This window comes from Peromyscus leucopus, chromosome 6, assembly GCF_004664715.2.
Source record: "Peromyscus leucopus breed LL Stock chromosome 6, UCI_PerLeu_2.1, whole genome shotgun sequence".
NCBI lineage: Eukaryota > Metazoa > Chordata > Mammalia > Rodentia > Cricetidae > Peromyscus > Peromyscus leucopus.
In genome coordinates, this window is record NC_051068.1 from 61,476,556 (window position 1) to 61,502,593 (window position 26,038).

The 26,038-nt window shown below is 40.8% G+C and overlaps 1 protein-coding gene across 6 annotated transcripts in view; it reads right to left on the reverse strand.

Moving 5' to 3' along the window:
• The window catches only part of Arfip1 (ADP ribosylation factor interacting protein 1), an 88,468-nt gene extending 63,714 nt beyond the window's left edge, over positions 1 to 24,754 (reverse strand). For 2 of the 6 annotated variants that reach the window (XM_037206697.1, XM_028894291.2), the window contains exons 1-2: positions 24,397 to 24,754; positions 12,443 to 12,522 (exon numbers count right to left, since the gene is read on the reverse strand). In XM_037206697.1, the coding sequence (XP_037062592.1) occupies positions 12,443 to 12,520 (78 nt within the window). In that variant the 5' untranslated portion in view covers positions 12,521 to 12,522; positions 24,397 to 24,754. Of the gene's footprint in view, positions 1 to 4,663; positions 4,888 to 12,442; positions 12,523 to 23,876; positions 24,161 to 24,396 lie in introns of those variants that run through there. The other 4 variants (XM_028894293.2, XM_028894295.2, XM_037206696.1 and 1 more) reach the window with 4 other exon arrangements.
• Between the last annotated feature and the right edge of the window lie 1,284 nt (positions 24,755 to 26,038).

Below are 26,038 nucleotides of genomic sequence, written 5' to 3' on the forward strand. Positions count from 1 at the left end.
CTTGTGGCAGCACAGCTTCCTTTCCCCAAATTGGCAGAACTACTAAAGGAGCAATGACCCTCATACTCAGACTGTACTCTGAAGTATGCATGGTCAATAAATGATGTTTTACACAGAATGAGAATAGAAAAGTCCAACTACCTGTCTTCTCTCCATCTCTATGTGTATATTTACACACACACACACACACACACACACACACACACACACACACACACCACACAGAATCTCGAATACAAATCTGGACAATCTCCTTTACTTTTAGCTAGGAACATGTACAGAAAGCTGGCCTTTTTAAGCTAGTGGAAATTTAAGGAAAAGGGAAGGTGAAAGAGCATCCAGGAAAGGATAGATCTAGTAAGTAAGGGAATCTATTTCTATCTACATCTCCAACCCTTGAATTTTATTGGGATGAATGGACCCAAAGGAGTTCAACCAAAGAGCAAAGATCTAAATAGAAGAGTCACCATAAAGAAACAGTTTGTTATGAAAGCCCAAATGAGAAAATTACTCACTAAAACAAAGGAAATAGTATTAAAAGAGAAACCAACAGCCTAGACTCCACAGCCTAATGCTCCTTTCTCAGGCACTGTCCTATTGCTGTGAAGAGACACCATGACCAAGGCAACGCTTATAAAAAAAAAAAAAAAAGCATTTAACTGGGGGCTTGCTTACAGTCTCAGAGGGTTAGTCTGTTATCATAGCAGGGAGCACAATGGAACACTGGCAGGCACAGTGCTGGAGAAGTAGCTGAGATCCTGATCCACAGGCAGAGAGAGAAACACTGGGCCTGGCATGGGCTTTTGAAACCTCAAAGCCCACCCTCAGGGACTTCCTCCAACAAGGCCACACCTCCTAATCCCTCTAATCCTTTCAAACAGTACCACTCCCTGGTGATCAAGCTTTCAAATACATGAGCTGATGGGGGCCATTCTTATTCAAACCACTACAGTTCCTAGTGTCCAGAATACAAGTCAAAACATAAAATAAACCAAGAAAATGAAATATATTCCCAAGGAAAATCCAATCTAGTCTGAGATGATGAACTAACGAAGATCTAGAAGCTATTATTTTCAATTATATAAAATGACAGGTTTTTTTTCCTGTTGTTGTTCTTTTTTTTTTTTTTTTTTCCTGTTTTTTGTTTCTCTGAGACAAGTTCTCATGTAACCCAGGCTGTATTTAATTGGGGTTGACTTCTAATTATCTTGCCTCCACCTTCCAAATATTGAGATAATAGGCATGTGCCATGACATCTGACCAAAAATGAAGTATTTTCAATGACTGAAAATCTCATTGACAGGAAAAAGGAAAAAAAAAAAAAAAGGCAAATCAAAAAAATGAACCCCTGGTGTGGTGGTAGTGCAGGCCTTTAATCCCAGCACTTAGGAGGTGAGGCCAGCCTGGTCTATAGAGTGAGTTCCAGGACAGCCAGGACTACACACAGAGAAATCATGTCCCAAAAAAAGAACCCCTGAGATGGGCTGCCACTTGGTGGCAGAGAATTTGCTTGCTATGATAGTTAAACTGACAGTGACCTAGGAGTCAAGCCTCTGGGCATGAATGTAAGGGTTTACATGTAAACTGATTAGGTAAACTGAAATGGGGAGATAGACCATTATTCCAGGGGCTGAGGTTCTGTACTGAGTGAAAAGGAGAAAAGGAGCTAAGCACTAATATTTATCACTCTCTCCCTCCTGACTATGGACACAATGTTGCCTATCACTCCTTCCACCACGATGAACCACATCTCCTTGAAAAATAAGCTAAAATAAACCCAATCTTGTTAGATTGTTACTGTTAGTTTATTTTTGTGGTGTCCATACTAACTGAGGCGATTTCTCAACTTCTGATATGATCTCACTGAATTCAGAGCAAGAGATGTTCCACACAATATCATAACATCATACTACTGAAATATTATAACACAAATAACTCGAGCATATATAAAGGGAAAATATTTAGGAACTAGTAAGTTTTGTATTACCTTTGCTTTAAAGCCATGTTTATTTAGTTGTAAGTTTAAAGAATTATTTTTATTTTTTTATTTACGTGTAGTTCTGTGTGCATTTTTGCCATACATATGTGGGTGCCTATGGAGGTCTGAGGAAGAGATCAGATCCCCTGGATCTGGAATTACAGGTAGTTTTGGGTCCTCTAATGTGGGTGCTGAGAACTAGATTCAGTTCCTCTGGAAGAGCAGCAAATGTTAATTACTGAGACATCTCTCCAGACCCTAATCTTCTTTTTTTTTTTTTTTTAAGATTTATTTATTTATTATGTATACAATGTTCTGCCTGCATGTATGTCTACAGGCCAGAAGAGGGCACCAGATCTCATTACAGATAGTTGTAAGCCACCATGTGGTTGCCGGAAATTGAACTCAGGACCTCTGGAAGAACAGTCAGTGCTCTTAACCTGAGCCATCTCTCCAGCCCTCCAGACCCTGATCTTGAAAGACCCCCGCTCCATTATAAGGACATGGGGCGTTGGGCCGATGAAATGCCCCCCCCCCAGTCCCAATAACTTAGCCTAAGAAACGCCATTCTGAAGGAATCAGAAAAACAGGAGTTCACAGCCGTAGCCAGCCACCCGGCCTTGAGAGAGATAACTATGGCCAGCCATCCAGCCTTGGGAGAGAGATAACTGTGGTCAGCGGCCTTGAGAGAAAGACAGTTGAGTCAAATCAGGATATTTTATGACTGGCCCCCTGGCCTTGAGGAATAAGCAGCTGGGCTGGAAAAACACCCACTATACCCTGAGCACGGCCAAGTCAGCCACACACATACGACCCCGAGTTCACCCTGGCCTTCTTTGAAACAACCAATAGGGACCCTGTAACTATGCTTCTTGCTTCTGTAACCGTGCCTTTGCCCCTGGAATCCCATAAAAAGTCCCCTTTGCCCTAGGAAAGGGCGCAAGTCCTCCGAGAGACTTGGCCCCAGGTACCTGGTCTAATAAACCCTCTTGCTGTTTGCATCTGATCGGTGGTTTCGGTGTGTTCCTTGGGTTTGGGGTCTCTCCTGAAGGAAGATCTCCCCTGGGAATCTTTCAATCTTAAATTCATATAGTTGAAACTTTTAAAGTAACAGCTGGTCTGCAGATTCTTAAAAAATTGATAATCAAATTTGCAGGCCAGTGCAGTCCACTGAATCAACTTGAAGTGAGGGAATTAGTATGAGGCACATACTTTATCCAGCTGGAGTGCAGGGAACAACCCTTTAAAAACCAGTATACGTGTTTGGAGACAAATAAAAAGCTGATCACTCTTCTCACTTTCCATTTTATAAGGTATGACTGAGATAAGGGTTTCCTTAGCACTGGTTTGGGGGTTTTTTGTTTGTTTTTTTGGGGGGTGGGGAATTTGAGACAGGATTTCTCTGTGTAACCCTGGCTGTTTTGAAACTCACTCTGTAGACCAGGCTGGCCACCTGTCTGTGTCTCCCAAGTGCTAGGATTAAAGGCGTGTTCCACCATTGCCCGGCAAGCACTGTTATTTCAATAACCTAGAGCTGTTCTGTCCACTGGGCTTTTATCCTCTCCAATTTATACAGTGAAGACCATAGCAAATGGGAAGAATCTCCACTGGCTCCTCCCACCATGCCTCCTCACTTCCTCCACTGCCTCCAGGACCACAGTTTCCTCCATGTTCCCAATAACACCAAGGTTTCCACTCTTCACTGGACCATAGTTAGAAGGTTACAGGTTATAATTTCCCAAATCACTGTAATTTCCACTTCTGTAATTTTCTCTTCTATAGTTGTCATAACCACAGCCATAACCCCCAAATCTGGCTGCCATATCCAGGTCCTTCACCACCACATCCTCCTCTTCTTCCTCCAAAACTTGTACCTTCAGGCACACCTCCATACCCATTATAGCCACCCCCAAACCTACATCCACTTTTATACCCATCATACTCCGCACCCCCACAAGCACACACAAATTGCTTCCTGGTCCTGATCCTAAATTTCCACAGCCACCACATGAACCCCCAAACCTCCACTTCCACTCCTAGAACTTGAGACTTCCTGCATTTCTTACCTAGACAATTTCGAAACTAAATGGTTTGATATTTTTGCAATACAATTTATCCACAGGATCATGATTGTAAGATGTAACAAAGCCAAGGCCTCACTTCCTTCCAGACTGCCTATCAGTAATTATTTCAATAGTATCAATGTTTCCATATTCAAAGTAATCTCTAAGGTGGTGTTCTTTGAGATCTTCCTTAATCCCACCATCAAACAGCTACTTCACAGTCACAAGGGGTCCAGGTTTTCCAGAATCCTCTCTTGATATGGAATGCTTGACTCAACTACTCTCCCATCTATTGAAGGAGGCTTGGCAGTCAAGGCAGTATCAACCTTGGCCAGGGATGAGAAAGTCACAAAATCAAATCATCTTATCCTTTGCTTGAAGGATGTCTCATAACCAGTCTGTGAACTTTCCCCGACTGATCCTAGCAGCTCCTTAAATGTTCTTCTGTTGGTTTCAAAATGTAAGTCACCAATGAAGAGTTTACAGAACAGTTCCTTTTCTGTTTCCTCTCCAAAAGAGCCATTTTAAAAGTTTTCTCCAATGCAGACCCAGTTGTTTTTAGCCTGATTTCCGGCAACAGAGCAAGATGAGAAAGACTTCCACACACGGGCACAGGACTCACCATGATGCTGTAGTGAGAACTTCCATGGTTCAAGAAACTTCTCTGTGGTGTCTTCTGATCACTGTCCACAGGGTCTGTGGTGTCTTCTGATCATGTCACAGGTCTTGCTGTCACTCTGTCCACAGGGTTTGTGGTGTCACTCTGTCCACAGGGTCTGTGCTGTCACTCTGTCCACAGGGTCTGTGGTGTCATCTGATCACTGTCCACAGGGTCTGTGGTGTCTTCTGATCACTGTACAGTCTGTCTGTCACAGGTCTGTGTTCTGATCACTGTCCACAGGGTCTGTCTGTCACTCTGTCCACAGGGTCTGTGGTGTCTTCTGATCACTGTCCACAGGGTCTGTGGTGTCTTCTGATCACTGTCCACAGGGTCTGTGCTGTCACTCTGTCCACAGGGTCTGTGGTGTCATCTGATCACTGTCTACCTATAAGAGACTGATTTGCAGCTCAACAACCCAGTAGCAAAATAACTTTGTCATCTTGCAAAATGTTTTACCAACAAAAAGAAAATAACAACACTTCTCTACCACTATAAAAATGGCTGCAGCAGCCTAAATGCCATTTACATATACCCCATTTCATCCAGAGTCTGAGAATCCCAAGTAATGCCTCCAAGTGAGAATCCAAACATGGAAATCTGGAAATAGTGGCAGGTGCACTCAATCACAGAGGAAAAAATCCCAACTACCCATCTTAGATCTTTGAAATAGCAATGGAGGCATATAACTGGTTTGCCAAGTCAGCCTTCAGCTAAGGGTTATGGATTTCTCATTTGTTTATTTTTGGCTGGCCTCTCAATGTTCCTCTCAATGTTAGGAAAGCCTCCATACTGTAAGCTTTCAAGAAAAGAAAGCTTTGGGAAGCATCTTTCTTTGAGTACCCGAGTTGGAGCTGGTTTTAGACTCAACAGCAGATGAATGGAAGATGGTCTTTTAGTACCTTTATGAATGTTTCTGTAGCAACTCTGAAATGGTTTACCAACTGCAGATATCAGAATGAAGAAGCCAGTTTCCTAGCTTAATGGACCCTTATTCTAATACCAACAGGAGTCACTGTTAAAGTGATCTTTACTGGGTCTTCACTAAAAATCAGCACTGAACTAAGAGCATCACATGAATTATTTCACTTAATACTCACAACTGCCTATAAAATAAATGTAATGTTCTCAACTTCACAGATGAGGACATTACGGCCTATAAAGATTAAGAAATTAAATTAAACAATGCACATCCTTCTGCAAATGAAGCCCTGTAAGAGGAAGAACAAACAATGAGTACTGACCATATGTCAGATGCCATTCTATGTGCATGTCACACAATAAATGTCTGAATTCTCTCTGCTTCATGTGTATCAATACATATGACCTTAGAGATAACTACCCTCTGGCCTCAGTACCATCATTCCTGCTTTTAGGAAATCTGGCGAGGTCCACTAGACATGGATGAACTTGGATTCAAATCTGGCATTCTGATTTGAGACTTTAACCTCACGATATACTAACTACGTCTTCAAGGATAACTGAAATTAAATGGTGAATTAAAATTATCTAATCAAACATATCAACAATGCCAAGGTTGAGAAATTGGGTAGACAGCCTGGTGGGTAAAGTCTTCAGACTAGCAGGCCGAAGTCAGCATCTACTCACTGTTTCTTATAAAGGCAGCCCATCGCAGCTGCCTTAGAGAGGACGCACCCCATGCCTTCATGAACCAAGCAGTTCTCCAGCAAGCTTTCTGGGCACAACAAAAATACCATGACTTAGCTAGTTCCGGGTCACTTCTCCAACTGCTCCTCAGGCCACAATCTCCCCTAACTCTCTTGACACTCTCTAGCCAACTAACTTCATCTCTACCCTAGGGACACAGAGTAACTCTCCTATCAGCGTAACATTTAGTCTATACCCTTTCTACAGCTGCCAAAACCAAGGGTTAAAATGTTCCTGTAATACTGTTCTGGCTTATTTAATTTTCCAAATCCTGAAAACAGACCTTGATGTGACAACAGGCTTTCCATTCGACAATTGGGCATTTATGGGTAGACTCTCATAGGAACAAGAAGTGTCATTAACCAAGTGCATCCAAAGGCCAAAAGATTGTCTTAATACGGCAAAAGAAAGACATATTAGAAACAAGTTATGCCCAGGAAACCTTAATTTCTAAAACATGCTTATAAAACTCTAGAATCTTTACAGAATCTTTACAGAAAAGCTCCACAGCCTTGCCAATTGCATAAGGCACTTATCACTGTTTAACAGCAGTTTAGTATAGTTAACTTAATTAGCAGTTCAATTTCAACCCACTTTACCATTGAGCAAACAAAATTAAAGGTATAATAATAAGTTGAAAGTTTCCCCAGATGTTTCTTAAATCTACCATATTTTTATAAAGTTCTTTGAAAATGCAATAGAAAGTACCCAAAAATATTTCAATGTTTAGGGCACTGCTTATATTCAGTACATATTTTTTCTGCTTTCCAGTAGTTATATTTCCTACCAGTTTTGTAGGATTAAATTCTTAATTTCAGTCAATTCTAGATTTAAAAAAAAAAAAAAAAAAGAAGAAGTGAATAAAATAGGCAGAGAGCAAAGAGAGAAAGTGCAAATATTCCAGCCCAATTGTTCTGGTTCTGGCTTCAGACAGGAGGGTCGCAGTGCTGAGTGAACTAATTATACATCTCAAAACAGGCCATATTTTGTTCCAATACCAAAAGTACAAATGCCTTTTGTGTCAAATGAAATTATTCAGATTTTTGTTTGCCCATACAAAGACAAAGCAATTCTAATAAGCTCATAATTTAAATACTTTCTGAAATTTCCTCCACTGTTAGTACAAATACAACTTATTAAAATGATGAATATAAGGCAGGGCAAGGTGGCACGTGCCTTTAATCCCAGCACTCAGGAAGCAAAGGCAGATGAATTTCTGTGAGTTTGAGGCCAGCCTGGTCTACAGAGCAAGTTCCAGTACAGGCTCCAAAACTACATTAAGGAACCCTGTCTCAAAAACAAAAAACAAACAAACAAAAAAAAAGATGAATATAAGTATGGCTCAGCATCAATTCAGTATGGCTCCAAAGTATTAGGCAAAACAACATGCTAAATGAAACTGAAGGAGGACCTGCTCAAGTACTAAGGGTACCAACCTGCGGTCCAGCTCTGCCCTGTCCTTAATTCACAGACGTCACTTCACCCCTGTAATCTCCCCTTCCCTCACTACAGGGAGGTTACTAGGGCTCCTGAGATGGCTCAGCAGGTAAGGAACTTGCTCCCAAGCCTGAGTGTGATCCTTGGGTCCCACATCGTAGAGAGAGAAGCAACTCCCATTAGTTGTTCTCTGACCTTACACATGTGTTGTGGCTGGAGCACACACGCACAAGCACACAAAATAAATTAAAACGTAATAAATATGGCATTATTAAACATCCCAACACGTCACATAGGCATTGGGTACATCAGTGTAAGAGCCGGGAATGTAGCTCAGTGGCAGAACATTTGCCTTGCATGCACAGGGCCCTGAGTTCAACCCCCAGCATCACAAAACAAGGAAAGAGATAACAGTGGTAGAGAATCAAATATGAAATAATATATACCATGAAGATATTACAATCACACTCAGCTCAAGACCAACAGACAAATACAGGAGTAGCTGTATCAACACTAGCGTTTCCAAAAACTGAAAAACCTCTGAGCACCAACATGATGCTTCACATTGATTTTATGCGACAGATTCTTGTCAAAAAACAGGTTACCTGTACAAAGTCTATGTGAAACACAAATGAATTCCGTGGTTAAATGTTGGATCAAACCCCTAAGATAAATATCATTACATATCTGTAAATATACTCAAAAAAGTGAAACTGAGATCTGGAAACATTTCTGATCCTCAGAAACATGAATCCAAAAATAATTCCTAGGAGATATTCATATAAGAGATTTGACCTGACTTTACCACAGTATATTCATCTCTGTCAGTGGGAGCACTCTATACTTTACTACAACTGACCATAATCAAGACGAAGCTAAATTACAGATACAATGTAAATGTGTGTAGTTTATTTCCTCCTTGTCTTTAAGTCATTCTGATAATTCCATGGCTTCAAAAGACAGAGGACTCTTGACCCTATTATTATAAATGAAGAAAACAGATGTTACTGAATCTGAGTGAGCATATAGAAATTTATTTACTACTTTGTCATTTTTTTTTTTTTTTGCATTTGTTACAAATCAGTGTTTGAACCCATTGCTCTCAACTCCCCACTACCCCAGCACTATTTTAACTCCCCTTCTAACTACTCATCTTCCGCCGGTCACTGTCATGTCCACTCTGCTCCAGTCTTAGCCGTAGCTCCCTCTTGAACATACTCCTTTCCTTCTTTCACACCCATTTACAGCCCTGGAACCTCTCCCTTGTTCCTCAAACACACCAATCTTATTTTTGGCTTTTGCTGTTTCCCCTGCCTGGAAGGTTATTATTCTAAGATTTCTGCATGACTCTTACATCTCATTCAAGTTTCTACTCAAGCATTATATCCTCAGAAAGTGATCTTTGACCAGCCTTTGTAAATGAACACTCTTTGTCACTTTCTAACCTTTTTTCATGCTTCATGGCAGATAACAAATTATATTACATAATAATAAACATAACCAAAATGTCTCTCTCCAATACCTATAAAATAAAAGCCAGCTCCTCAACTTGACACTCAAAATCCTTCCAATTATTTTCTCTCCACTAATTATGCTTTAGATTTGTTAAATCAAATTCACTCTCCACATACCTATTTCCCAATTTCCTCTCCCTGTCTTTAGAAAGGACATCACTCACATGCTCAATTCTATACACATTCCAAGAGTGTAATACCATTGTCACTAATATTCCTGATGATATTCCTCTAAACTACCACAACCTTTAATCTGTGTCACTCTAGAGGTACTATTATCTTGCAATTTCTTTCTAAATTTCATTGATTGATCAATGTATACCTTGAATGAAAGGTCTACACTCAATTTACTGTTTAGACCTCAGAATTACACAAAAGAAGAATGCAAATATTTGTGCATTTTCTTGAGTACTAGAAGTTGTTATATAGAGTTGCTAAACTAAGAGGAAGGCAGAAAGAACTCAGGCTACAATCCCAGAACAACAAAACATAACTGATTTGATTCCTTTGCTGTTATTTTAGAAATATGCCATGTTTGCTTTCCCAGTTTCTTGCTTCTATCTTTTCTTTTTCTATTTAGTTTTTTCAATTTACTCATCTTTTCCACTTTCATTTGAGTTCCAGTCGTAGTGATGGTTCTTAATAACTCTGTTAACCTTTCCAATATGCAAAGTCTTGATGTGTAAATGTGGGAGGAAAAACCTAAGGAGAGTATATACATAAACCTAGTACAATGCCTGGCATCTGAAAGTCTTTCAGAGAATGGTACAACTGGACCACTGCTGTGCCTGGCTCATTCCACCAAGCAGAAAGAGCTCCAATTCTAGCCACACTGTTTCAAGACAGGATTCCATTCTAAATTATGAACTTTTAAAGTTACAAAAGAGTTCCAAATCATACTTTAACTATAAACTCCTATAATGCTTTTAAGCCAGAATATAAATTCAGCTTATATTTACACAGTTAAGACTTTTAAAATTTATTATTATTATTATTACTGCCTTCTCTCTGGAGGCCAACTACTTGGGTATGACTACTACACACAAAAAATACTTAGAAGGAGTTAATGTTCGTTTACTCTGAACAATCCATTACTTGGCAGTGGCTTCCTTCAGATCACTATCATCCAAACTCCACTGTCTACTGAGCAGGGAATTTCTACTTCACCATCTCTCAGAGTACCATCCACATACAAGAATCGCACAGTGGCAAGCAGCAAACAGAACAATACTTGCATGAACTGTCATGAACCCATCACTGGCTGGGCTACAAATCTTCCCTATAGCTTGCACACACCTGACTTCCCCTGATCATCTCTCAATGATATATATTCAGATATAATCACAGAAAACCAAACCATGAGCAGGAGTATACAAAATATAGTACATATACACACAGTATATACTATATACATAATATAGTACATATGTACATGATATAGTACATAATACAGACATACTACAGTACACATAGTTCTCTACTCTCTCGGGACTACATATAACTATAGCACAGCTTTGTCAGATGATGAACAGTCAAGTTATCTTAAACAACAAAGAACTTTCACCAAATCAGACTTGGTGCTACAGACCTATAATGTCAGCAACTCAGAAGGCTGAGGATCCCAAGTTCAAGGACAGCCTGGAATATATGGCAAAACCCAGTGAAATAAAGAGGGGGAGAGGGAAGGAGGAGGAAGAGGAGCGGAAGGTGAAAAGGAAGGAATATCTTAATCTTATACAAATAATACATATTTCCCAAGTAGAATTGATCACCATTGATGTTTAGCTTAAGAGTCAATTATCGCCTGGGTGGTGGTAGGTCACACCCTTAATTCTAGCACTTAGGAGAAAGAAGCAGGTGGATCTCTGAGTTCAAGGCCAGCTTGGTCTGGAGAGAGAGTTCTAAGACAGCCAGACCTACACAGAGAAACCCTGTCTTGAAAAACAAAACAAAATAAAACTAACCAAGCAAACAAACAGGAAGTCAAAGTTCTATATGACAACATGTCACACAAAGGTCTGGGAATAGTTGAGTGGTACAATGCAGCAGTTACTACCTAGCATACAACAGGCCCTGGATGTAATCCTCACTACTGAAAAAAAAAAAAAGAGGAGAAAAAACAAAGAATATTTATTGCATAAATTCAGGATATCCAGGCTTCACTGAAAGATGAATGAGTCTTTACAAGTGGCAGACTGGTACAGGAACACTGAATTTGGTCTCAACGGGCCCCCGGTGTATTTTGGCCTTAGCAAGTCCTGTAAGTCGGTAGTCACCTGTCTTTTGTCTGTCTTAAAGTTAACTTTATTTAACCAAAACAACAGGAAAAAAACAACAAATGCTTAATATGATTTTGTGCCAAAAACAGCTCTACTGACTTGAATGCAATTAAAAAAAAAGTTTAATCTTTTCCCCCTGTTAATGAGCTACATAAATGAACCCATTTAATGAATCCTCTTTCTTTTCTTTCCTTCCTTTTCTTCCTAACTAATCTTTTTCCCTAGTTTAATGAGCTACAATAGTGGACCTTATGGTGTTTCATCACAATCAATTATAGAATCTTCAAAAAGGAAAAAAAAAAAACCAAAACCCACAAATAGGACCCAGTATCTACTATCACTGCAGGTTCACTGGGTCTCAAGTACAAAACTCAGTAGTTTAAAAGCTCTCTTCCTGGATTCAGATGCTCACTTGCCGAGTGAGGACTCATGGGAGTAGGTAAGACAAAACGTGAGCCATCGACGGCAACGAATACTACGAGTATTTTGATAGAAACTTTGAACACTGCTCTGTTGTATTTCATATTATACATATTAAATCAAACCCTATACAGTGTTTGTTAGAGTGAATATATTCATCTAATTATGTGATGTTTTAATTTACATGAGTTCATTTCAATAAAGCAATTTTTATTTTTTTAAAGTTATCCTTTAAAGCTTCAGGTCATGAAAAGCAAGTCTAACTTACTCCTTATCACAAAGAAAGGCCTTGTTTTATCTTGTCGCTACGTGTGAGAGTTTATCACTGAATGGTATGTCTCTTGACAACTCATCAGTCTGGACAGTCTGAGACCTTATTAAGACAGGCAGACCTTACACAGCGATAAAACACCACCCCCAATCACCTCAACTTTAGACTGGACTTCTTCTGTGGCTGCCGGAGCTGTACCAAGAGCTGTAGCATCACTGCTGCAGTCAGACATACCTAAAAGTGAAATGTGTCAGGCACACAGGAAAACAGTTGGTTAAAGGAGTGGTGTCATCCCACCGACATTCTTATAAATATTTCATAGCATAATAAACTTATTTGTGATCAGAATTGTTTTACAAAACTATCTGCATTTATATGAGTTACCTATTGATTACACAGGTAAATGCTTCTAAAAAAATCAGAAAGGGTCGGGCGGTGGTGGCACACACCTTTAATCCCAGCACTCGGGAGGCAGAGCCAGGTGAATCTCTGTGAGTTGGAGGCCAGCCTGGGCTACCAAGTGAGTTCCAGGAAAGGTGCAAAGCTACATAGAAAATCCCTGTCTCGGAAAAACAAAAAAACAAAAACAAAACAAACAAACAAAAAAACCAGAAAGGGCACTTAAATAGAATGAAGAAAACAATTTTATAAAACCATATATAAAACACTGTAAAAGACTGTCAACTTGATCTGGCAGGTAAAAACTAATCAAAGATGTCTAAAGCCAAAATGTCAGTGACCTGTGATCTCTCCCAGAGCAAAGCTGCAAACCAAATTCTGGAGAAGTAACCTTTAATCCTGGTAACTGATGTGACTGCGCACTAAGTGAGACACAGTTCTCAGATTCGTCTGATAAAAGCTTAATTAGAAGTTACTCCTGCTTCTAATTTATCCAGTAATACATGGAGAACATCACTACATAACAAAGCTCAGGTAAGCACAAACAAGAGATTCCAGAAGTACTCTCAACCTAATCAAAGAGACAGAGAATTGCAAGACATCATGCTCATCACTCTAGTGCAAGACATGTGTTTCTACTCTCAAAATAGACCGGAAAGAACATTTTTTTTTTTTTTTGGTTTTTCGAGACAGGGTTTCTCTGTGTAGCTTTGCGCCTTTCCTGGAGCTCACTTGGTAGCCCAGGCTGGCCTCGAACTCACAGAGATCCACCTGGCTCTGCCTCCCAAGTGCTGGGATTAAAGGCGTGCGCCACCACCGCCCGGCAAGAACATTTTTACTGCTTACAAACAGAATCTAATACCACATTAAGAAAACAATACAAATATGATGGAGTGGGATTTAGCCCATGAACATACGATTGGTTCAATTACAAAAATTTATTAATATATAATGTCCTCATAAATTTAACAGGGTAAACATACAGTTTTTTCCATAACCACTGAGATGGAGTATGGCTGACAAACTGAAACACCCATTCAAAACTAAGTATTCAAAGAGACAGACATACAACTGATTGTCTCTCAGTATATGTGTGTGGTGTGTGCTCTAAATCGTATTTAATAAAGAAAAAAGAGTCATTTGCACTAAGATTGGGAATAAGGCAAAAGTTTCCACCATCTTCATTATTATCCAACACTGTATTAGAAGTACTGACCAATCCAACCAGCTAAGAGAAATCAGAATGATAATAAAGAGCTTTATTTGCAAACAACAGGACAGTACATACGGGGGGGGGGGGGGACGATGACGACAAAGAATTAATGATAAAACTAATTCAAAAAGAAAAGAATTCATTGAAGTAGCAGGATAGGAAATAGCCTGCATATACGACAATAATCAGTGGACCAAATGACAGGAAAAAAAACCCATTTGTAACAACAACAAGACTAAATAGTAAAAATAAGCAATGTATAAACCGATATGAGAAAAAGATGAAAGGCCAACTAGGCAAATGCAGATATCCCCTCTTCTTGGACAGAATGACAAGCACTGATAGAAAAATACACACACTGCAGCGTTCTTTGCAACCATCAGACAGACACTGGAAACCACCTATGACTGTACATAGAAAGGGAATAAATGCACTATGCCTAAACCAGGCAAGTCCAATCTTTGACATCGTGATAGTTACCATTCACAAGGGTAATGCTCAAGAACCCTGTGGCTGAGGTTAAAAGGGAAAAACCCATGCTGTTCTACATTTACAGTCTTATGTTGGCCACATTTATAGCTATCCTTGGCAGTATTTGGCCTATAAGCATTGGGTTAGACAAGTCTGACACTATGTAACCGCTCATTGAAAAAACCCAAGTCTGACAAGCTATGGTTTGCTACCTTTATCTAAGAATGAAGGGGGAATAGAGGAACGCACAAGCAGCAGAAGTCTGAAACAAAGAAGACAGTTTATCTCCAGGGACAGGTGAGAAAATGGCGGAGTGGAGTAGAAGAGGGGAAGAATGGGAACCCCAGAGCTAGCAGGATGAAGAAGTACTGACACTCCTTTAGTTGCAGTTTCTAAAACTAACTCTGACTCTTAGAGCTACAATAATGTTCACATGTCCATGAAAAATAGTACTAATGAAAGCTGTAACTAACCAGGGTGGGGTGGGAACTGAAATCCTAACACACCAATCTGTGTTGTAACTAAGGGGGGAAAGGAAATCAAACCCAACACACAGATGGGCACACAGCAAGCATCTGTAACCCCACACATGGGAGGGGCAGCACTTCAAGGCTAGACTCAGCTTCGCAGAGAGGCTGAGGCCACCCCGAGGGCTATATGAAAATCTGCTTTGTTTAAAAGAAAGCGGCGTGTGATGGCTCACACCTTTAATTCCAGCACTGCAGAGGCAGAGGCAGTCGGATCTCTGAGTTCCAGGACAGCCAAAGCTACACAGACAAAAAAAAGCTAATGACTTGCAATTTGTGCTGTGTAGCACAGACAATTATGTACGTGTATATGTGTGTGTTTATAGTACATACCTATAATGCAAGCATGCTGGATAATCATCAATTCAAGCCTCACCAGCTTAGACTAGTGAGACCCTATCTTAAAAAAAAAAAAAAAAAAAAAAGGCAAGACATACATTTTCTGCTAGTGGCATAGCTCAAGTGATAGTCTGTACTTTGAACTAGCAAGGCCATGCATGAAGTAAATGCCTACCTGCTCTGACAAAAAAGATATACCTTTTCTGATCTTTATACAAATTCGGCTATTTTTAACACTGTCTTTAAAACAGAATGATAAATTACTACTATAAAAGTAATGTTCATGTCCTCATAGGCCAGTTATGCTGTAGGCCAAAATGTCTGTTATTTCTCAGGCTCATCCACTATAACCAGCCACAGGTATTCATTAGCTAATGAGTATAAGGAACAAACCCCTACAAAATAAATTACTAATTAGCATTTATGAAAATGCATATAGTATTGATTGAAGTTTATAAGTCAATTACAGCTATTTGAGATTCTTTAGCTTTTACTATAAAAATCATTTGATTTCTATAAATGGAAGAAAGTAACATATTCAGAGGGAAGCCATATAAAAAATTTAATGTGGGAGGAATTTAATGAGGGGAATTCTGTGCCCTACAACTCTTACACACAATAGAAGCTAAGAAAAACAGCAATAGGTACTTGATCTGCCAGATTCCCCACAAATAAGAAGCAAGACTAAGCGGAGAACAATGAAAAAAGCAAAATCCCAGCAGTCACAGTCTCTATGGTGGCCCTGAGTCTAAAGACTTCAGAGTTTAGTATTAAAGATCTGTGAGACAAGAGCTGTTGAACAGATATTCTAATTTGAGTTTTTCAAACTAGAATGCTATACCACAGGAGCTCTGAAACAATATGCCTGAGCTGAAGACAGACAAGGTAGATATAAATAGGACATACATGGTATATCATACTGAATATGAATTTAGATTCTTCTTTTAGTGAAGTAAGTATATAATGGAATCTAAAGCAAAATTCACTTGAATAATACACATGCCTTTAAAGAAATTTACAGATTTTTAAAATAATAATGATAGTTCAACCAGGCATGGTGGTTCATACCTGTAATATCAGCACTTGAGAGGTGGAGGCAAGAGGATCAGGATTTCAAAGTCATCCTCAGTCACACAGTGAGTTCAAGGCTAGCCTGGGCAATATGAGATCTTAACACAAAAAAAACTTTTTTAAAAAATTTAAAATGCAAGTCTTCAAAACAATGTCTTAGAAGTTCTTCTTTGTAGGCATACTCTACTAAAGAGCGCTGCAAATGAGGTCAAGGAGGAATGGATGTATTGTAGAACACTAGGGTAGAAAGCACCAAGACTTGGGTTTGCTTGGATCTAACGTTGCTTCATTTCTTCACAATGTTTGCTGTTTGCCATTCCAGAGACTGGTAACCATGATAATGATAAGTGGCTCAATTTCTTTGAGAATTTTTTTCTCATTCAGGTAGGACAGTAAGGCTTGTTTTGATGTCACAATTCAATGTTAATCTTCATGATGAACTAATTTATAATTTAAGAAATGAAACAGCTCCATTAATTAACTCTATATATTTAGAGTTGTTTAGAGATGAAAATAATACCCAAAACATAGAAGTTTCCCTGTCAAAACAACTTAAAATAATTGTCTTCTATGACAGTTTCCCAAAAACAAAGCAAAAATCCTTTCCTCACAGCCCAATGAAAATTATATTGAATGGAAAATGATTTTCCATACGTGTTCAAAGCATATTATATTCCTTTTCATAAACTGAATAACCAAATAAAAAGAAATAATATTCCTACCTTTATATCAACAACTATCTGGTAACTGTTTTGATAGCTCTTTATCTTGATAGGCACCATTCTTTTTAGATACTAATAAATTGAGTTCAGGTTGCTTATTAAGATAAATGCATTAGTCTAGAGCTTCAGAAGTAGAAAGCTTTGACTAATTACAGTTAATTTTTAATTATATTTCATAAAGAGAAACAACTGATAAGTTAACCTAACAGACAGTCAACAACAGCTATCCCTTTCACCACAACTAATCTTTAAAACAGGTAATAAAAACTATTTGGAAAGCCTTTTCCTTTTCCCCATTGTGTTACAGAGAAACTGATGCAACATAGTGTTCTCAAAGCTACATTACTATCTGAAAAGGAAACGAGCTGTAAATAAATGCTACATTATTCAGTTTAGTGTGGCCTCTTTCTTCACAGATGGCCAGCTGGGTTCCAGCACGTTAGCAGTTAGTAGCCAACCAAGAACCAATAATACCAGTGTTTGCTGTTTGCTGTAGCTGATTTCATTACAAGATCCACTTACTTGTTACTTGTTATTATAGATATAAACTGCTTTTCTACCTTAGTAATTAATAATTGGTAAGTTACTAAGTTCCCCCAAATAAACCACCTCAAAATTCACAGGTAAAGTTTTATCAGTAGAAAAGGGTTCGTGGTAAGTACAGCTTAATATAGACACAGACCATCATTTATAAAATGTCTGTATATATTCTTGGGAATATACAAGTCAGCACACACACATATATTTCCTTGCTCTATCTCCTGAGAAGCCCTAAAGGCAATGACACTCAATGCCCTCAGCAATGACAGCACACACAGCCCAGACACTAATTGCATTTTCTACTAAAAAGAATGAAGGCTCCTGGGAGAATGGATAGTTCTAGGACTAGGGAAGGTTATCTGTTAGATGAGCAAGGAGCATCTTGTAGAATAAAAATTAAAACCAAATGAACAACCACAATAAATGCTGTGGGGGGGGGAAGCAATCTTCATAATGACAAGGGTATTTCAAGAAATCAATTAAAAGGCTGGAATGACTATCAGCATTAAAAAAAAAAAAACCACTGCTGACACTTGCCAGGCATTGGTAATGCTCACCTTTAATCCCAGCACTCAGGCAGAGGCAGGCAGATATGAGTTTGAGGCCAGCCTGGTCTACAGAGTGAGTTCCAGGACAGTCAGGGCTACACAGAGAAAACCTGATTTGGAAAAGAAAAAAAAAAAAAAAAAAAAGAAAAAAAAAAAAAAAAAAAAAAAAAAAAAAAAAAAAAAAAAAAAAAAAAAAAAAAAAAAAAAAAAAAAAAAAAGAAAAAAAGAAAAAAAAAAAGAAAAAGAAAGAAAGAAAGAAAGAAGAAAGAAGAAAGAAAGAAAGAAAGAAAGAAAGAAAGAAAGAAAGAAAGAAAGAAAGAAAGAAAAAACTGCTGAATTATAACCAAAAGTGCAAACCATGTACTCATTGGTCAAAACAGTTTGGAGAGACAGTTGAGCTGTTACGAGAGTGTGTATTACTCTCTCACACAGGACTGGAGATCGATTCCCAACACCTATGTCAAGTAGCTTACAACAACCTGTAACTCCAGCTCTAGGGTGAATGAAGTCCCTGGGCATCTGTGCTGCACTCATGTGCACATACCTGTACACACACACATACACACACACACACACACACACACACACACACACACACACAATTTAAAACAATAAATTTGATATAAATGACTGAATGAATCAGTAAATAGAAGAGGAATGTCCCCTTTACAGATTATTTCCAAAAAGTTTTTATGAAGACACCCTCCACTGCTTTAGGAAGTAAAGCATAATTCTCCACTATCTTTGCAGCACACAAAAAGATTTTCTTGGGGCTGGAAAGATGGCTCAGAGATTAAGGGTACTGACTGAGCTGGGCGGTGGTGGCTCACGCCTTTAATCCCAGCACTCAGGAGGCAGAGGCAGGTGGATCTCTGTGAGTTCGAGGCCAGCCTGGGCTACCAAGTGAGTTCCAGGAAAGGCGCAAAGCTACACAGAGAAATCCTGTCTTGAAAGACCAAAAAAAAAAAAAAAAAAAAAAGAGTACTGGCTGCTCTTCCAGAGGTCCTAAGTTCAATTCCCAGCAACCACATAGTGGCTCACAACCATCTGTAATGAGATCTGGTGCCCTCTTCTGGCCTGCAGGCATACGTGCAGGCAGAACACTGTATACATAATAAACAAATTTAAAAAAAAAAAAAGATTTTCTTCTGTAAAAGGCAGTATTCAAAGGGAAGGACTTAAAAAGAGTAAGTCCACAGGGAACGAATCTGACAAAGTGAGGCTGACTGTCAGAAAGGTTAGCACCAACAGTGCAGTTACAATGACAATCAGGAATGGCACTGTCACTCTGGGATTCTCTCCATGCTAATCATTAGGAAAACACCAGATAAATCCCCACAGATGGATGTACAGGATACCTTCAAACAATAATCCACAAAACTATCAACTCATCAAAAACAAGGAAATCTGAGAAACTGTCTATGCCAAGAACACCTGATGGCTGGATGGGACAAAAAAAAGACACAAGGAAAAACTGACACAATGTGAATAAATGTGTCACACTAATGAATTATGTTAATAAGGAAAGCTGGGGATGGAATATTCAGATACCTCTATACACGCACGCACGCACAACACACACGCACGCACGCATGCACACAGAAAAAGTAAATGAACTGATCTAAATAAAATAAATAAAGTGATCTAAATTTTTTTTAAGGACCAAAAGAGGCCAGCTTGGTAGAGCAGAATTTCTCAGACCATGATTCAAGATAAGGCTGAAAAATGATGACTGTTAAGGAATTCTCTTTTTACTCTAAAAGCAATGCAAAGTCACTACAGGGCTGGGGGAAAGGGCGAGAGTGACAATCAGTATGTTCATAATAAATCAACGCTCTCAGGATGGATAAAAGACTGAAAGTAAGTCAAAAGCAGACAAAAATGAAGGCTCTATACAAAGTGATAGAGTGCAAAGTAAAGCAGTGAGTGGAAGTAGAGAAAACATATTCAAGAACCTTTATAAGAAAAATTAATACCTGTTCATACATTTGACATTATCAAGGAGAAGATGTAAAGATTGTTCCACATTTTCAAGATTTTATATGTTCAGACAATGTCATCACTCAGTGAAAACGGAAACAAAGAGAAGAGAAGCGATGTTTTTGGGAGGAGAGGAAAGAAGAGAAATGCATCCAGTTTTGGATATAACAGATCTGAGACATCTTTAAATCTCAATGAAAGGCATCAACCAGATACAAGATGTACAGACCTACAGCTCAAGGCAAACAGGAAATGCACATGCCCTTGGGAAAGCTGACAGCATTATCCTAGAAAAGGAGCTAACAGCCTAGTACTCCCAGTATGCAAGAAGATCATTAGATAGATAGACTTTGACCATCTGGATTTAGTTAAAAAGCCAAGAGAGAACACGGCTATGTTTTGTCAGCTAAAACAAAAACTGCTAAGTACCACAGGGAGGCAGAAAAGTTTCCTATCTTGGTTCAGTAGTATACTAATTATGTAACAAATTACAGTAGTTCAACATTTTAGCCAGGCTGGAAAATACTGTTAGAAATGTTCTAAATCTGTACTGTCGTAAAAGGCAGACACCAGCACAAATGACCACCGGGCACTGACGCGTGGTTGGTACAACTGAGTGAATTTTATCTAATTTCAAATAACCCAAACAGCCACAGGTTAGAGGGTATGGTGTTAGAATGAAGAGGTTGAGAGCTTCCTTGTGTTATTTTCATTCGATCCAACTATATATTGAACTAACTGGGAGGGGACCTGAGACCTGGAGGTGGGGGTGGGAAACTGGGAGGAGAAGACATTTTCATTCCATCTGTTTATCATATAGTTGGAAATTTCATTTCAAGACTATACAGTATAAGGCTGGAGAGAAGGCTCAGCAGGTAGACTTCCGTTTTATAGGCTTTTTTGTACATCCCCAAAGTAGCAGCACTACAGTGTGACTTCCAGACGGTCATCATCCACCCCACCTCACCATGCTCCACAGCCCCTGGAGTAACTCAGTGTTCAAAGTCTACCAACAGTGCTAGTTTCCACCACGGCTGTATGAACTTAAGTACTCTGCTGAATTGATTCCTTCCGCTATCCCAAATGATCATTCTGAAGTTTATGGTTCCAAACTCACTGTGCCAACGTTCGTTTCCATTCATTCTTACAGGTCATAAAACATACAATCCAGCAAACTTGTATCCATCTCCACAAAAAAGCCCTATCAGCTATTCCAATCTATAGGCCTTCTTCAAACTCTCCTTTTCATCATATGTTTCAATATGACATTCAACAGGGTGTCCACCCACTAAAGAGTAATAGAGGAAAAGATCTTTGTTTTGATGTCTAATATATAGTCAAGGTATTTCCAACTCATTCCAAAACTTATATAATGTAAGTATCCTAGACTCTATCTACAGTTACATACCTAAAATCAAATCCTGGCTCCACCAGAATTATTCTAAGCAAATTACCTTAGTCTGTTGGTCATTTAGTTTCACTCTTCATCAGTCACTGTGGTTCTCAACCTATCCTAATGCCGCAACCCTTTAACGGTTCCTCATGTTGTGGGGACAAAAATTATTTTCGTTGCTGCTTCATAACTGTAATTTTGCTGTTATGAATCATAATGTAAATATCTGTGTTTTCCAATGGCCTTAGGTGGCCCCAAAGGGGTCATGATCCACAGGTTGAGAACTGCTGATCTATAAATGGTGAGGGGGGAGCAACCTTTTAAGATTACTGGAAGGATAAGATAATCACCGAAAGCACTTGGCATCATGTACACAGTAAGCAAATAAATGTACCTCTCACTGTGGTGCTAGACGGAATGTATCTTCTAAACTTGCCCTTATCTTACTAGCAACTAGCTTAGCATTGACTGCTCCACCAAGTGAGGACACCATACTGAGGAAATATCATGTTATTGTTTGAAGAGAAGAAATTGGTTACTTTAGACAAATTAGGATGAGCTGTGCAGGTAACATTGTATGAAGTGAGCTTCAAAATTCACAACTTCAACTTCCAAACAATCAAATCAGTAAGTAAATATGCACCCCAAAACTTACATTAAGCTTGGAAAGATCCTAATTTACAAGAAAGAAATAATAATCAACATACATAACATAGAATGAAGAGAAAGGGGTGTGGAAATTACCACAGCCATACAGACTACATAAAACATCTTATTTGCCCTTCCTTAGGGAAGCCCAAGCCCAGGGCAGACATTTCCAGTTAAAACAGGACAAGGGAAGCGAAGGACAGCTAGCATCACTATGCTTTATTCTGAGTTATACCCTGGGTTGACGATACTTAGTACGCATTAGATTATGACAAACACATCAGTTTATAAATTCTCTGTATTAGCCAAGCAATGGGCACAGCCAGCTATCCCCAAAAAGAAACCTCAAAACCACAAATCAGGAACCACCTTGGTTCCTTCTATGGGTCCAGGAAGGAATTTAGAAACTCTGCAGTTTGAAGTAGTGAGATTTCAGTACCAGGCTGCAATCCCTGAACTCTACTCTCCTTAGCACCCCCAAAAGCCATTTGCAATTTGGGAAAACAACAGCTCCACCAATAAACTGTTTCCATTAGCTTCAACAAGACACCAGACCAGTGCTTTCTAGTATTGCTGGGTATATACATACATGTCTTTTAAGTCTGATAAAAAAAAAAAAAAAATCAATGCATTTGCCCAGAACACACACATACAAACTTTGCACATAATTTCTGGGGTGGGGATAGAAAATCACTAATACCTGGATTGAGAACCCAAACCAGGATTAAGGCAAGGATAATCCAAGAAAAGTAACATCTTATCAAAAAGGAAACAAGCAGGTGGTGGAGGCACACACTAGGGAGGCAGAGCCAGGAGGATTTCTGTGAGTTTGAGACCAGCCTAATCTACAGAGGGAGATCCAGGACAGGCACCAAAACTACACGGAGAAACCCTGTCTCGGAAAAAAAAAAAAAAAAACAAACAAACAAAGGAATCAAAATAGCTCAGGCAGAGCCTTTAATTCAAAAAATGCAAGTGGAAATAAGCCTTTTTCCTATATACTAAGTGTTAGACTTAGTTAGGAGACAGTGTTGGTCATGTTTAACAAGAAAAACAAAAATTAAAAACAAATGAAAACAGAACAACCAGAAGTATAATAGTCGCAGTACTTGCTCTGAACTAGCAGCAATGAAATGGCCAATTCCTGCAGCCTCCAGAGATCTGATCAACGTCATCAATCTGGTACACCTTTCTTTGTCAACGAAGTTAATTAAAAGGCAAATGTGAACACACCCTCTCAGTTGTGAAAGCAACACGTTGGTGAAAAGCCCTGCAATTCTTTTTTTTTTTTTTTTTTTTTTCTGATCAGATAAGAACCAAGTAAGTATAGTTCAGGAAAAAATAAAGGAGGGACGAACAAAATCCTGAAAGGGTGGCTTAAAGGATATGCAGGAAGTGTAAAGTACAAACTTTTTGAGATCAGAGGGCTCAAGAGGAAGATTAGAACAACGAACGCCAAGGAAGCAATAACAGGGAAGAAAGTCTAGAATCTAAACACTTACAGTAAGAAAAGAAGAAGAAGAAGAGGAAGAAAGAAGAAGAAAGAAGGAAGGAGGAGGAGGAGGAGGAGGAGGAGGAGGAGGAGGAGAAGGAGGAAGAAGAAGAAGAAGAAGAAGAAGAAGAAGAAGAAGAAGAAGAAGAAGAAGAAGAAGAAGAAGAAGAAGAAGAAGAAGAAGAAGAAAAAAACTTCCTTTCCTAGACGCGTAAAGAGCAGTAACTTGGCCGTGAGGAACGCACCAGAAGGCAGGGCCACAATTTCCTTCTCCGAACTCCAGCATTCCTCGGACGCCCTCACCAGCACTCAGGCTTGGGACGTTTCAGGCAGGGCGCCTCCCTGCACCAGCGTCAGGCTACTTCTCCGTGGGACAGTCGCCACCTCCTCCCAACCCTCCCTCTCGCAGCGGGAGAGAGGAAGTGGGGGGCGCAGGGAAGAGGGGAGAGGAAGGCGGCCCACTCGGACAGGGTCCAGAAAGACGAGGACTCTGCCACCTCTTGCCACCCAGAGCCGGCTGAGCCGAGCGGTGCCGCCGAACGCTCCGGCACTGCACCCCGGAGCAGCCAAGTCGCCTGGCCGGTGCTGCCCCCTTCACTCGGGACCCAGTCAGAGGGACAGCAGGGACCCAGGGGCGGACTTGGCTGCTCCCGGGGGGTGCAAGTGCCCGGGAGCAAGTTGGTGGCGCGAGAAGCCGGAGGCGACGCGTCCGCCGTCGAGCACGCCACCTCAACCCCATCCTTCCCGCCGCGGCTCCGCCCTCACCTGTCTGTCAGCGGGGGAGCCGGCCGCGCTCGGTCGCGGGCTCTCCCGGTCGCTGCACTCGGGAATCGCGTCAGGCCGGGGGCGGAAAGTGAGCGGAAGCGCGACTCGGAGCTTTTCCTTCGTCCCCTCCCCCACGCGCCTCGGCTGCTCCGGGGCGGGGAAGCAGATGCCGCTGTCACAGGCTCGGGCGAGGACACTTGCACCCGCGACCTCTCAAGCCGGCCTCCGGCGCCTGCACCCCAGCCTCGGAGCCGGAAGTGAGAGGACCGGAAGTGCGGGGTCTTGGGCCCTGGACAGCCTCTGGCTTTCTCTCTCCAGCAGCCAAGCCGGGCGCCGCCACGTCTCTATGGTGCGCGCGCGTCTCTCAAGGGGCTGGGTCCTCCCGGCTCCGCCCCCGGGCTACGGCCCCGGCGACTACATCCGGGAACCGGCACGGGCCGTTGCCGGGGTAACAGGGCTGCGGCGTGGAGTAGAGCGGCTGGTTGGAGTTGGTGAGGTGCAGCCGGCCCTTCGGCCCGGTGTCTCCTAGCCTTTTCCCACGCTCACACCCGCTGCACGGAGGCCGGGGATGGCCGTATCTCACCGCCACAGCACCACCGAGGAGCCGAAGCTTGGTCAGCCACCGGAGAGAACGGAGAAGGTCATTCCAGCCGCGCGGACGGGACGCGGAAGGGATGGAGCGAAGATAAGCCGCAAGCCGGGAGCAGCACGGAAGCCTGACCCTCGTTTTCCCCGGTGTCTCGCCCTTTTGCCCGCCGCGATCACCGCACTCATGCCAATCGCCGCAGAAAGTGAGCGCACGATGGTAGCTCCGTTTCTGTGCCCTCCCGCCCTGCTCTGTGTCTCTGACAGTGGACCCATAGTACTTTTCTTTGCGGCTCCTCTTTTGCCAGCAACCGAGTTCTGCTTTCCTGCTTATCCCCATCATCTCTTAAGTAGATCGCCTCCGTCCTGTCCACAGAAACCGCTCAACTATTCCTTCTCCCAGAGCGCTTCTTGGTCGTTTCCTACCTTCCTTTGGGGGTACCTCCAAGAATCCTCCCTCCCCAGCATAAACTGGAAGGAAAGTGATTCCCAGCGGCCCAGAGCACATTTTCAGGGAGTTCAGCATCCCTGTGCTGTGCCTTGCCCAGGCTCGTTAAAAGTGACACTATATAAATGCACTACATACACTTCAAACCTAAGTAACAGTATTGTCTTAGATCTCTAGCATGTCAACTCTCACAAAGACAGTGCTGACATCGCCAAACATAAATCCTGTATAAAAGGCCCTTCCGTTCTGAGGAACTCCTCCTCTCACTGCGTAGGAACTGAATAGGACATATAGCTAAGTGCAAATGTTATCTACAGGGCTTCTGGGGTGACTTGAAAAAAAACTGTCTCTTAATGTCCAGTTGTGGATGAATGGTGTGGACAATTAGTACTTAACAGAACTGGGTGCCTCCTTAAGGATCCCTGAAGATGTCTCTTTTTCTCTTCCTTCCTTCCTTCCTTCCTTCCTTCCTTCCTTCCTTCCTTCCTTCCTTCCTTTCTTTCTTTCTGTGTTACTTGAGATCATTTTTTTTATATCAACTGAAAACTTTTAAACCCATGTCTACTGAAATGGAGATTTATTTTCCCTTCCTTCCTTTTTCCTCCCTAT